The 12,535-nt window shown below is 37.8% G+C and overlaps 1 protein-coding gene across 4 annotated transcripts in view; it reads right to left on the bottom strand.

The window, feature by feature from the left end:
* Nucleotides 1-12,535, bottom strand: part of LOC135205651 (probable C-mannosyltransferase DPY19L3) — a 248,398-nt gene that overhangs the window by 52,428 nt on the left and 183,435 nt on the right. For all 4 annotated transcript variants that reach the window (XM_064236474.1, XM_064236473.1, XM_064236475.1 and 1 more), the window contains one exon: nucleotides 3,066-3,552. In XM_064236474.1, coding sequence (XP_064092544.1) covers nucleotides 3,066-3,552 — 487 coding nt within the window. The remainder of the gene's footprint in view (nucleotides 1-3,065; nucleotides 3,553-12,535) is intronic.

Genomic DNA, 12,535 nt, shown 5'->3' with positions numbered 1-12,535 from the left:
CAAGAAAAGAGGCAACAGAATCAACCATCTGATGTTCATGGACGACATCAAGCTGTATGGTAAGAGCATCAAGGAAATAGATACCCTAATCCAGACTGTAAGGATCGTATCTGGGGACATCAGGATGGAGTTTGGAATAGAAAAATGCGCCTTAGTCAACATACAAAAAGGCAAAGTAACGAGAACTGAAGGGATAAAGCTACCAGATGGGAGCAAAATCAAACACATAGATGAGACTGGATACAAATACCTGGGAATAATGGAAGGAGGGGATATCAAACACCAAGAGATGAAGGACACGATCAGGAAAGAATATATGCAGAGACTCAAGGCGATACTCAAGTCAAAACTCAACGCCGGAAATATGATAAGAGCCATAAACACATGGGCAGTGCTAGTAATCAGATACAGCACAGGAATACTGGAATGGACAAAGGCAGAACCCACAGCATAGATCAGAAAACCAGGAAACATATGACAATACACAAAGCACTACACCCAAGAGTAAATACGGACAGACTATACATAACACGAAAGGAAGGAGGGAGAGGACTACTAAGTATAGAGGACTGCGTCAACATCGAGAACAGAGCACTGGGGCAATATCTGAAAACCAGTGAAGACGAGTGGCTAAAGAGTACATGGGAAGAAGGACTAATAAAAGTAGATGAAGACCCAGAAATATACAGACAGGAGAATGACAAACAGAACAGAGGACTGGCACAACAAACCAATGCACGGACAGTACATGAGACAGACTAAAGAACTAGCCAGCGATGACACATGGCAATGGCTACAGAGGGGAGAGCTAAAGAAGGAAACTGAAGGAATGATAATAGCGGCACAAGATCAGGCCCTAAGAACCAGATATGTTCAAAGAACGATAGACGGAAACAACATCTCTCCCATATGTAGGAAGTGCAATACGAAAAATGAAACCATAAACCACATAGCAAGCGAATCCCCGGCACTTGCACAGAAACAGTACAAAAAGAGGCATGATTCAGTAGCAAAAGCCCTCCACTGGAGCCTGTGCAAGAAACATCAGCTATCTTGCAGTAATAAGTGGTACGAGCACCAACCTGAGGGAGTGATAGAAAACGATCAGGCAAAGATCCTCTGGGACTATGGTATCAGAACAGATAGGGTGATACGTGCAAATAGACCAGACGTGACGTTGATTGACAAAGTCAAGAAGAAAGTATCACTCATTGATGTCGCAATACCATGGGACAACAGAGTTGAAGAGAGAAAGAGGGAAAAAATGGATGATAAGTATCAAGATCTGAAAATAGAAATAAGAAGGATATGGGATATGCCAGTGGAAATTGTACCCATAATCATAGGAGCACTAGGCACGATCCCAAGATCCCTAAAAAGGAATCTAGAAAAACTAGAGGCTGAAGTAGCTCCAGGACTCATGCAGAAGAGTGTGATCCTAGAAACAGCGCACAGTAAAAAAAGTGACGGACTCCTAAGGAGGCAGGATGCAACCCGGAACCCCACACTATAAATACCACCCAGTCGAATTGGAGGACTGTGATAGAGCAAATAATAATAATAATAATAATAATAATAATAATAATAATAATAATAATAATAATAATAATAATAATAATAATAATAACAAAGTTAAGTATACCTTAGCTTAACCAGACCACTGAGCTGATTAACAGCTCTCCTTGGGTTGGCCCAAAGGGTTAGATTTTTTTTTATGTGGCTAGGAACCAATTTTTACTTTACAATAAGACCTACAGCTTATTGTAGGATTCGAACCACATTATATCGAGAAATGAATTTCTAATCACCAGAAATAAATTCCTCTGGTTATGCATTGGCAGCAACGGGGAGTGAACTCATGCTACCAGACTGATAGGTGAGTATGCAACCCACTTGTCCCATGAGGAATTAATAATAATAATAATAGTAAATAAAATATATTTTTAATGCACTATCTTACAAATCAGCAAATGATGTTTATCTTAAGATTAGGGACATTGATGAATTAATCAAACTTTACTAATCAATCTAAGAGTTGTTATACATATGGGTTTAGGTATGTACTTGTGGACATGTTCTTCATACTATAAAAGAAATTTTACATTCTTCTGTCCCTCATTTTCATCTCTTAATCCATCCATTGTTCCTCTTAAAAATGTGGGCTTCTGGGATCACAAATGCCTCCATCTCACTTGAATTGTTAATTTCCTCTTGTATTTCTTTAAGAATTTTTGACAAAAACCATTGCTCCACTTCCAAGTTGTTTAGGACACTTTGTTTTTTCATGTAGCTGTGGATCATTTTCTCTCAAAATCCACAACATAAATAGTAATTCAGGGTACTTATGACTGATAGTTTATATGAAATAACTCTAACTTTATAAAACAGGACAAGATTTTTATATTATCTATGAATCATAATAGAGCTCTTTCATTTCCTCCAAACTTGTTGTTTTATAAGTCAAATGCACAAATTATGATATGTAGGTCCTGAAAAATCTCCACACACAAACTGTGCTAAGGGTTAACTGCCATTTTCTTTTACTGTCTTTCTTTTTAAGATACTGAACCAATTGTGATAGATTAATGGTGAAACAAATATGCACTTATAAAATAAAAGTAAGATGCTTTGAAAGCATGTGACTACAGCATGTTGAATTCACATCAGGAACAAGATGATATTTCAGTAGCACAAAGAGAAATTTTGGGAGAGACCATGTCCTGAGACTAGGGAGAAAAGACTGAGAGCAAAAGATTGTGAAACTGTTTGGGTATGTGATGAGAAGGGGAAAGCAGTAATGTTACAGTAAAGTAATAGACGTGGATGAGGAAGAATTATGCCATGCAAAATAAGTGAACAAAAATAAAAAAAAGGATAAAATGAAGATGAAGATCTAGACCATAAATTCGGGCAAAAGGTGAACATGACAGATGACTGAATAGAAATAATCACGTCATCAAAACTTTTAATGTTAATGATAAAATACAATAAACAAACACTGTAAAGTCAATTATAACTTCAAAATGCAAAACATACACTAATGTTGTTAGGAACCCACTACTCACCTAAAACAAAGACTAGATCTGGCCTATCTTCTGTCATATTTTGAGTTGTAACTGCCAGTGGTATGTTCCTTGTTGAAGTATTATCAGGCCGAGTATCACTACATGATTGTTGGTTATCAGTATTAACCACAAAATTCTTAATTCCATTAAACTGATTAGTTTCCATTTTTGAAAGGTCAAATTCTTCCTCTCTTGCCTCTTCACTCTCTACATCATTGTCAACCAAAGAAGAGTAGGCTACACCATCATCATCTTGTACTTTTTTAAAGAAGTCATTTGCTAAAGATAAACCAAACACCAGTACACTTAGCACATATGTTGGCAACATGCCACTTTGCAATAACCTCCATACTGTTTCACTATCTAAATACATGAAGGCTTCATTGCACATGTAAATTCTTGAGTCGAAGTCCCTCTGATCACCCATTTGCAATTTGGCAAGTAGAAGTTGATATACATGAGAGTCAGCATCAATATTTAGAAAGTTCTGAAATGAGGAAAAACTTTGTACAAGCAATTACAGTATTACACATGTACAAAATATTTGAAGATTTTAAGTGACTTAAACATTATACTGATGAGCAAAGAGAGAAAACCAGTTTTTATCACAATATACAAGTGTGATAAAAAGAAATCCCTAAATGAAAGAAAGGAATGGCCACCCTTCACACTTATCCAGCTAAGAAATGGAAAGAAGGGGACTTCACATGCAACAATCTGTAGCAAGAATATAATTTAACACTATGAACTTCAAATTATAATAAACAAATACAGTGGAATCTCGACATACGAAAGTCCCTACTTACGAAAAATCAAAGTTACGAAAGCAAAGACGAAGATTTTTTTGCTTCTGTATACGAAAACAATTCAGGTTGCGAAAGGTTCTGAGATTTCCCCGGACCGCCGAGAACAAATTTAAAACTTGCGCATCGCTAACTGAGTAGACTTGCCACCATCCTCCCGCTCTCCCATTGGTTCCTGATGCTAGTCACTGTCGTAAGATCCTGCTCTCCTATTGGTCAGCATCTGTCCCATCATGCCTCTATGTAAAGGCGTTCCTTGACCATTTTTTGTGGCAGCGTTATCGTGAACACTGGAATTTGTTTGTTCACATATATTTTGTTTGTCAACATAAATTCATGTTAGTGATTTTGCTTCTGTTGTACTGTGTTACTTTATCGTGTTGTGTGTGAACTTAATTACTTACATTATTAGCCATGGGTCCCAAGAATGTTGCTGAAATTCACAGAAAGAAGAGGATGCTTTCTATGGAGAAAGAAGATGGAGATAATCAAGAAGTGTTAAAGTTTTCTGCCATTTTTTAATGTGTTTCGTAAAGTTAAGTGTTCATGTTTTCTGCCATTTGTCCTCTTCCTCTGTTGTCACTTTCGGAGATCGCCTCACTCGAAAGGTAAGGTTCCACATTTTACTACATATGTACATACAGTATTTCTTGTACCATGTACAGACGGCCAACGAAGAATTGGCGTAGTTTCTTAATTCATTGTTCGTTATGGAAATATTGCCATATGCAGGTGCCAGATTATTTACTTAACAATAAATAACATTTCCTTTCAAAGGTGCTATACTTGAAATAAATTACATTAGAACTGGGTAGACTTATTCAGTGTATTAAAGATAATTATTTTGCAAAGTAAGGAAAATATATACCGATGGGTCCACGATTTCTAATTTTATTCTCAACTCTAGCTTCGTGACATCATACTGAACATTTTGAAGTTGGCTTTGCTGCCGCTCGAGTCTTGACTCAACGTATCGTACTGCACTGGAGTGTTGTCATTTCGTCTCCTACAGCCGATAAACAATACATCAAGGCGTTATCATTCTTTGAAAACGATGTTTAGTTAAGCTAATTTTGTCCTTTGATCAATAAAATAATTTGCATGACCATGACACATTTAGTGGGCCTAAAATGGACTTCTGATTTTCCCGCATGATTTGCCTAGGTCTATTTTCAGCAGTATACTCTCTCGGATACGTAATATTAATGAATATTTAAATTGACAAATATATACATATATATATATAATTATATAATATATCTATATATATATATATATATATATATATATATATATATATATAATATATATATTATTGCTTTATTTGATTATTCCCGTTATTCTTGTTTTATTAGCCATGTTCGCCTTTCTTCTTATCCTTTTCATAATTGCTTAACATAATTAACTCAGACCTAGCTATTCAAAGTCAAAAAGCAATCATAAAAAATCAAACGAATATAATTCAGTCTTATTTTTTATCGAATTCCTTACATATCATCCTGTTTCATTTGGACACCTTGGAAAGCTGTGGAAGTCAAAACTGACGAATACATTAAGATAGGCTTACTTTCCTTAAAGCTTTTTTAGGTTGATCTTTTTGTAGCTATTCATTTCTTCTAAATAGAAATTAATTCAAATTAGTTTCACATGTATACCTACTAGACCTACTACATAAGCATATTATAAGTAGCTGAAAGGAGGATAAGAAATATGAAAGGTGACGTTCTCGTTTAAGTCTATTTCATGTTTTTTTTTTTTTTTTTTTTTTTTTTCAAGAAAAACCTACTGCTTTAAATCAAGGTTGCTCTTTGACGGCTACAGGGTGTAACACGAGTGTATACACATATTTTGTGGAATGAAAAATAAAGTTTCTTTGAACAGAAAATACTTTATAAACGCATTTTAAGGCGTCCGTTGTCGGTGCGGGGAATTTTAAAATAACCGTTATCATTAGTGATGCTTTCACGAGATGGAGTTCGTAGTGAGAAGTCGGATCTAGTCGCCTGAGATGTAGAAGAGAGCGGAGGTGGCGTATAGGAGTGATGGAAGGATTAGGCCGATGTTAAAAAAGTATCTCCCAATAAAATGTATTCTTTAGGTTTTGAAGAAAAAAATGCATGCATCATTGAAACCGTTTCCCTCCCTATCCGTGGTATTCACCGGCCACCGATAAAAAACAAAACAAAAAGAGTAAGCCTAACTGAATCTCTCATCCATCAAAGATAAGTTTGCTTATTCATTAGACTTATTCATTAGACAACTATCAAAGACTTCAAGTGTAGATTTAAAAATCTCTTCCTTTCCATCTAAAGTATTCATCAGACACCAATCATAAGCGTAGAGCTAGTTATGATTCCTGGTTCAGCAATGTCGTGACGAGGCACTAGAATTCCAAGTTCACAAATGAATGTTGCTCAGCAACATTTGCACTACTGTATTGTCTTGCTCTCATGTGGTGCTTCAAGGTGTTCCACCTCTAGGCCCATGTTTTAAATTTTGCCGTTCTTTAAACAATTTTATTCATCTATGTATGATTCTCTCCGGTTTATTAAGTTTTCTTGATATCTCTCCAACAGGAACTTGCACCGAATGCAGTGCAATAATTCTCTCGTTCATCGAGGGATGTTTCTTAGACCGATAAATGACACATTGACATTAGATTCCCGTGCACATAACATCAAAAGCAATAGAGTGAGGTCGCCTGGTTCACACTGTTAAGATATCGTTTTTTTTTTCTTTTTGTTTTTAAATTTGATAGCATTTTGTGAGATTCCAATGTTTTCTGTAAAATTTAACAAATGGAATATTCAACTACCTTCAATTTAATATTGAAATGATAATTTAAGGACTATGTTTATGCGATACTACTAGTGATAGGTGTCTCCTATCTATTTGGTAATGTATATCTATGGTTGTGATATGACGTTTTTTATCACTTCGTTTCGTTCATGTCAATTTTGCTATATGGAAAATAGTTTCACACAATAACATAACATAATGTTCTAAAGATATCAGTGACTATTTTTAACGTCATTACACATGATTTCTTCCATCTTTGAACAGAAAAATAGATAAATAAGGCATGAATCGTGCGTCAGGCAGGTGAACGAAAAATTATGAAACTCTGCCACGAGTTTTTTGGCCGACAGTACACTAATACACTTTATTTACAAGTACGTACTACAATAAAGGTTATGTTAGGCATTGAATGGTCCAAATTGTTGTATTTCATTGTTTATTGGTCAATACAGTTTTACTATAAAATTTACTGTGGTGTTTTTGTAGGGCTTGGAATGAATTAGGCAATTTATATGTAAAGCGTAGTTCGAGATACAAAAAAATCATGTTACGAAGGCCGCTTCGGAACGGATAATTTCGTATGCTGAGGCACTACTGTACAATCAGTGGCATCACTATACCTGGTGTCACACAATGAGGTGACTAACAGTGTACTGTGAGACAGACAATAAATGATACTTCAGATTCTTAGCAGCATCTCTTCATAACCTCTCTTTGATTTCCTCTTACCTTTATTTAACATTAGCTTGCTCTAGTTTTCCCTCATATAGGAAAAAATCCTTCAGACAAGTCCTATGAGAGTCTAGAAAGTGAACTCAGTCTTGTAACAATATTAACCTCTACTCCAAATGGACCAACCCTCATACGTGATGAAAAATAATCTTTAGTAATGCTATTTTTTACTGTTATTTGTAAATTGCAATTCCTGTACATCTCTAAACATAGTGGTAATGGTAATGACAAAGAAATTGCAAAACATGATATTGTAATGATACAATAAAGTTTGTTCATACTTACCTGGCAGATATATATATATATACAGTGGTCCCCCCGTATTCGCGGGGGATGCGTACCAGACCCCCCCCCCCCCCCCCCCCCCGCGAAGTTAGAATCCGCGAATGTTTGGAATCCCTATAAAAACGCTAAAAACAGCCTATTTTGTTAGTTAAAACTTAAGAAAAACCACTAAAAATTTTAATACTTGGTTTTTTTAATAGTTTTATCACGAAAAGTGCATTTTATGATGAAATTGATAAAAAAAACCAGGAATTTGTGGATATTTCTCATAGAAAAATACCGCGAATTTTCCGCGAATAATGCAGGGAAACGTTTCCAAGAGAAATCCGCGAATGAGTGAGTCCGCGAATCCGGAGAACGCGAATACGGGGGGTCCACTGTATATAGCTGTATTCTCCAAAGTTCAACAGAATTTCAAAACTCCCGGCACACACAGTGGTCGGCCAGGTGGTTAGTACCCATTCCCACCGCTGGTAGGCGGGTGTCAGGAACCATTCCCATCTTCTATTCAGATTTTCTAATGCCACTGTCCCCGAGGGGAGGTTGGGCGGGTACTTGATTATATATATATATATCTGCCAGGTAAGTATGAACAAACGTAATTGTATCATAACAATATCATTTTGTTTATGAGACTTACCTGCCAGATATATATACGTATATATAGCTGATTCCCACCATTGGAGGTGGGGAGGGACAGAATAAAAGGATTTTGGGAAACAATTCACTTGCAGATGATATACATCTTGGTTCCTTACCTGTTAGCGTAGCTGACTTCGTGAGTACTGTCACCCAAGTCTGCTTTTGCTTTACTAGAGTCTCCAGCAAGGTAGTGACCTGTATAGCTGGTGAGTTCTAGATGACCTGTCAACAGGAGTGTGACCACAATGTGACCAGACCATATTGACCATACCATGAGGGCTAAGAAGTAATATATATCACCACCTGACCAACCTAGCCAAAGTTAAGAATGTTTTAACTAAGGCTTAAGAATTGAGAAGTCCGCCATTGGCGGCGACCCAACAACCAAAATTAACAGCTCTTCCTAACCATTTTCTACAGGATAGGATGAGTGGTACTTCTTGCCCCAAAGATTGTGTCTGAGGACATGTATGGCCCTAGCGAGCCGCAGATCTCATATGTCGTCTTCACATCCCGCAGGGAGTGTGAAGCGAACACAGAGTTGCTTTGCTAAAACGCGGCACTCAGTATGTTACTGAGTGCCATTCTCCGTTGAAATGCTTCCGAGGCCGCGCCCTCACCTCGTGAGTATTTACTTTAAAAGGTTTCAAATCTTTGTCCAAACATGACGAATGAGCCTCTTTGAAAGACTCCTTAACAATAACGCCAGGGCGTTCTTCGACATGGGCAAGTCTGGTCTTTTTACGGAACATCACAGATTGTCCGAAGGACCTCTACTTTCTTTTTAGTTTTATCTAGATAAAACTTGAGAGTCCCGACAGGGCACAGGACTCTCTGGCTCTTGCCCAATAATTTGTGCCACCCCCTTGATCTCCAAGCTTCTGGCCAAGGGTTGGATGGGTTTTCCTTCTTAGGCAAGGACGGAAGGCTAGAGAACACACCGCATTATGTCCTCTAAAGTCAAAACGTCTGATGATGGCTTAATTCTCACTAACCCTCTTTGTCGTGGCTAGATTGGTTAGAAAACTAGCCTTTCTGATCACATGTATTAAGTTTACAGAAAGGAGAGGTTCAAAATGCTTTGACATCGTGAACTTCAGACTACGTCTAAGTTCCATGCCGGAAGCTTCGATCTAGACGGTTTCGAGATTTCCACACACCTCAAAGATCGTAAAGAGCTTTGTTGTTCGACAGAATCAAATCTCTGAGCCTAAAGGCCGTCAACAACATACTTCCGTATTCTTTATTAGTTGGAACTGCCAGCTTATAGCTTATACCATTCTTCAGACAGAAAGGGAAGACGGTAATGTAATTAACAGAGGTCGAGGTGGGGCAAAAGCCATTCTTCCTGCACTCTCTCCAGAAACGGCCCACTCTGATTGGTACACTGCAAAATAGGCAGCACTTCTTTGCAGTGGTAATGACACTTGCCATTAGTCTTGAAAATCCTCTCATTCTGATCAACTTCTCAACAGTCTGAACTCAGTCAGACTTAGAGCGGAGAGGTCTTGAGGTACTTCTCGAAGTGAGGCTGTTAGAGTAAACCGACTCTCTCGGGAAGGATCCTTGGAAAGTGCTCTAGGTAGGACGTGACCTCTGTGAATTCAGCCTCTCGTAGGCCAACCTGGGGCGATCAGTGTCATTCTCTCTCCCTCTGACGCCGGAAATGATCTTATTACATCTCCTAAGAGTTTGAATAGGGGAAAAAAGACTAAACATCTATCCCCATTCAATACTATAGGATGGCGTCTATTGCTACTGCTCTCGGATCGAGAATAAGGGAGCAGTCTAGAAGAAGCCTCTTCTTCTTCAACATTGCGAAGAGTTCTCTGAAAGGACGTCCCCAACGTTTCCACAAATCTCGACACACTTCTAAGCGAAGATTTTACTCAAGACGTCAGTAATTACTGCCGTCTATCGAGAAGATCTGCACGAACGTGCTGCAATCGTGCAACAAACCTCTTGAGGATCATTACGTTCTGTGCCTGTTCTCATAACAGGCTCTCTCTCGTTAACACGAACAGGGACGAAGATAGTGTTTCTCGATATTTCTAGAGATATGAGAAAGCTGTGGAATTGTCCGAGTTGATCTGGACCACTGGGTAAACCACTCGTTGCTAGACGAACTGGAGAGCCAACCCAATTGCTTCCAATTCTATGAGATTATGAGCCAGGACATCTGTACCCCTCTCCAGATGCCTGGCACAGTCTCGCTATCCCCTTAGGTGATCCTTGATTTTGAGAGATGTTCAGAATCATATCTAGATCTTCGATGCTATTTCAGTTTTCCGGCAGGAAACACTGGAGAGGTCTGAATTGCAGTCTATTCAGGGAAACAAACTTCTCCAGCGAAGAAATGGTCCCCAGCAGACTCATTCATTCCCTCACCGAGCATGTTTCCTTCCCTAATAATGCTGCGCTTTGCTTAAGCAGGTGTGCATTATTGTGCTATGCCACGGTAGCCTCGTACAGAATTCTGTTACCTTGCAGTAAACAGAACCTAAAAAATCTAATATAAATCTCTTGAAAAAATTTTCGCAAAACGAAGATCATGTTCATTCATGCATGCGAGAATCCCTTCAACCCGAGGCTAAAGTCCGTGATTGAAGGGCAGAGATATGGTTAGTCAGTCAATCCCGCAGGAGAGAGAAACGTGAGAAAACCGCGCATGGCAGACCCCCAGCTGGAACTGAGCTCACTCTCAGTGAGCTGGCTCTAGTCACAGCAGTGTACGTTCGCCGTCTCGCACTACTCTGCCTGAGTTGCTAGCTACTCTTTTCTACGAATGTATAGGTTTGTTATCATTATTGAGCAGAAAGACAACTCTCAAGCAAACATATTTAAGGGGGCCGGCCAGAACCCCTATATATGGTGGTATAGGGCGAAAAATGCAGTCATGAAAAAATTCATGGAGCTTCATATGGCAATTGAGAATACGTATACGAAATATTTTGTCAAAATTCCTCTTACTTTCGTAGTTACAGGGTAATTAGTTATCGTAACTCAATAAGCCTAAAACATTGATCCGTACAAGAAAATGCAATATTTCTTCTATTATCGTAAATTTTGATAATTATTGTCAAAGAAATTGGGAGAAATGGCATCTGTAGACATTCCCCGAGTCGAGAAGGAGACTTCAGGCTCAGCTACCAAGTCCAGTCCTGATTTAGTGCGATCACAGACTTTAAGTAGTCTACACGTTCCATTTCACCTCTGCCATTCGCCCGCTTTTACGTATGTTTATGTATGTTTCGGCAAGAATTTCATCATGCCAATGAGGAAAGACAAGGAAAACATCTCGCTAACATACAGACGAAGAAAAATCGCTCAAGTATTATTACAGAATATCATAATATATGCGTAGTTAGTGAAGAGAGAGGGGAGGGTTGCTTAGTAACGCCCCCGTCTTGCTTAACAGCACACGTCACACTATGCCCAAGGCTACGATCTTTGAGCAAAGAGATCTTCATTTATGATAAATAACAAAGTTTTGGTTTTTCAATACCCAAAATGGAATATGAAATTCATAATAATCATGATTAATTAAATTGTCCTTGTAAAAAAAAGAGTACGCCTTCGAGTTTCACCTCTTGACATTCTCTTCCATTTTACGTTTGTTTATCTTTGTTTCGGGCAAGAATTTCATCATGTCAAAAAGGAAAATACAAGGAAAACATCTCACTAACATACAGAAGAAGAAAATTCGCTGTAATAAGCTGAGTTAGTGAAGGGGAGAGAGAGAATTGCGTAGGAAGGAGTGCCCCATCTTGCCTCAAGCAGTGCCCCAGGCTGCGATATACGTATGAGCAAAGGGATCATCATTTATGATTAAATTATGATAAATAAAATAGTTTTGGTTTATTAATAAACAAAAAAGAAATATACATTCATAATAATCATTATTTATTAACATTGTCTTTATAGAAATACGAAGGAAAACTTTGAACGCCCGTATCTCAAACCTATACTTATTGACCTTCAAAATCTATCTTCTCACTTAGTTTTAAAGCTATAACATTGGAATTTGGTATATAACTCAGAAAGACATTATAGAACAATCAAATCAAGCCCTTTTTTCCAATTTTTGTTTCATATTTTTTTTTTTATAAATTTTTTTCTCCTGATTTATAGGGTTTATTTTTTTTACCATATTGAAAAATTCATATCTAGCAAAAAAATGACTTTTAGAAAAAAAACTCTTCATTCAAT

The sequence above is a fragment of the Macrobrachium nipponense genome, chromosome 24 (assembly GCF_015104395.2).
Source record: "Macrobrachium nipponense isolate FS-2020 chromosome 24, ASM1510439v2, whole genome shotgun sequence".
NCBI lineage: Eukaryota > Metazoa > Arthropoda > Malacostraca > Decapoda > Palaemonidae > Macrobrachium > Macrobrachium nipponense.
This window is presented reverse-complemented; position numbering and strand designations above follow the sequence as displayed.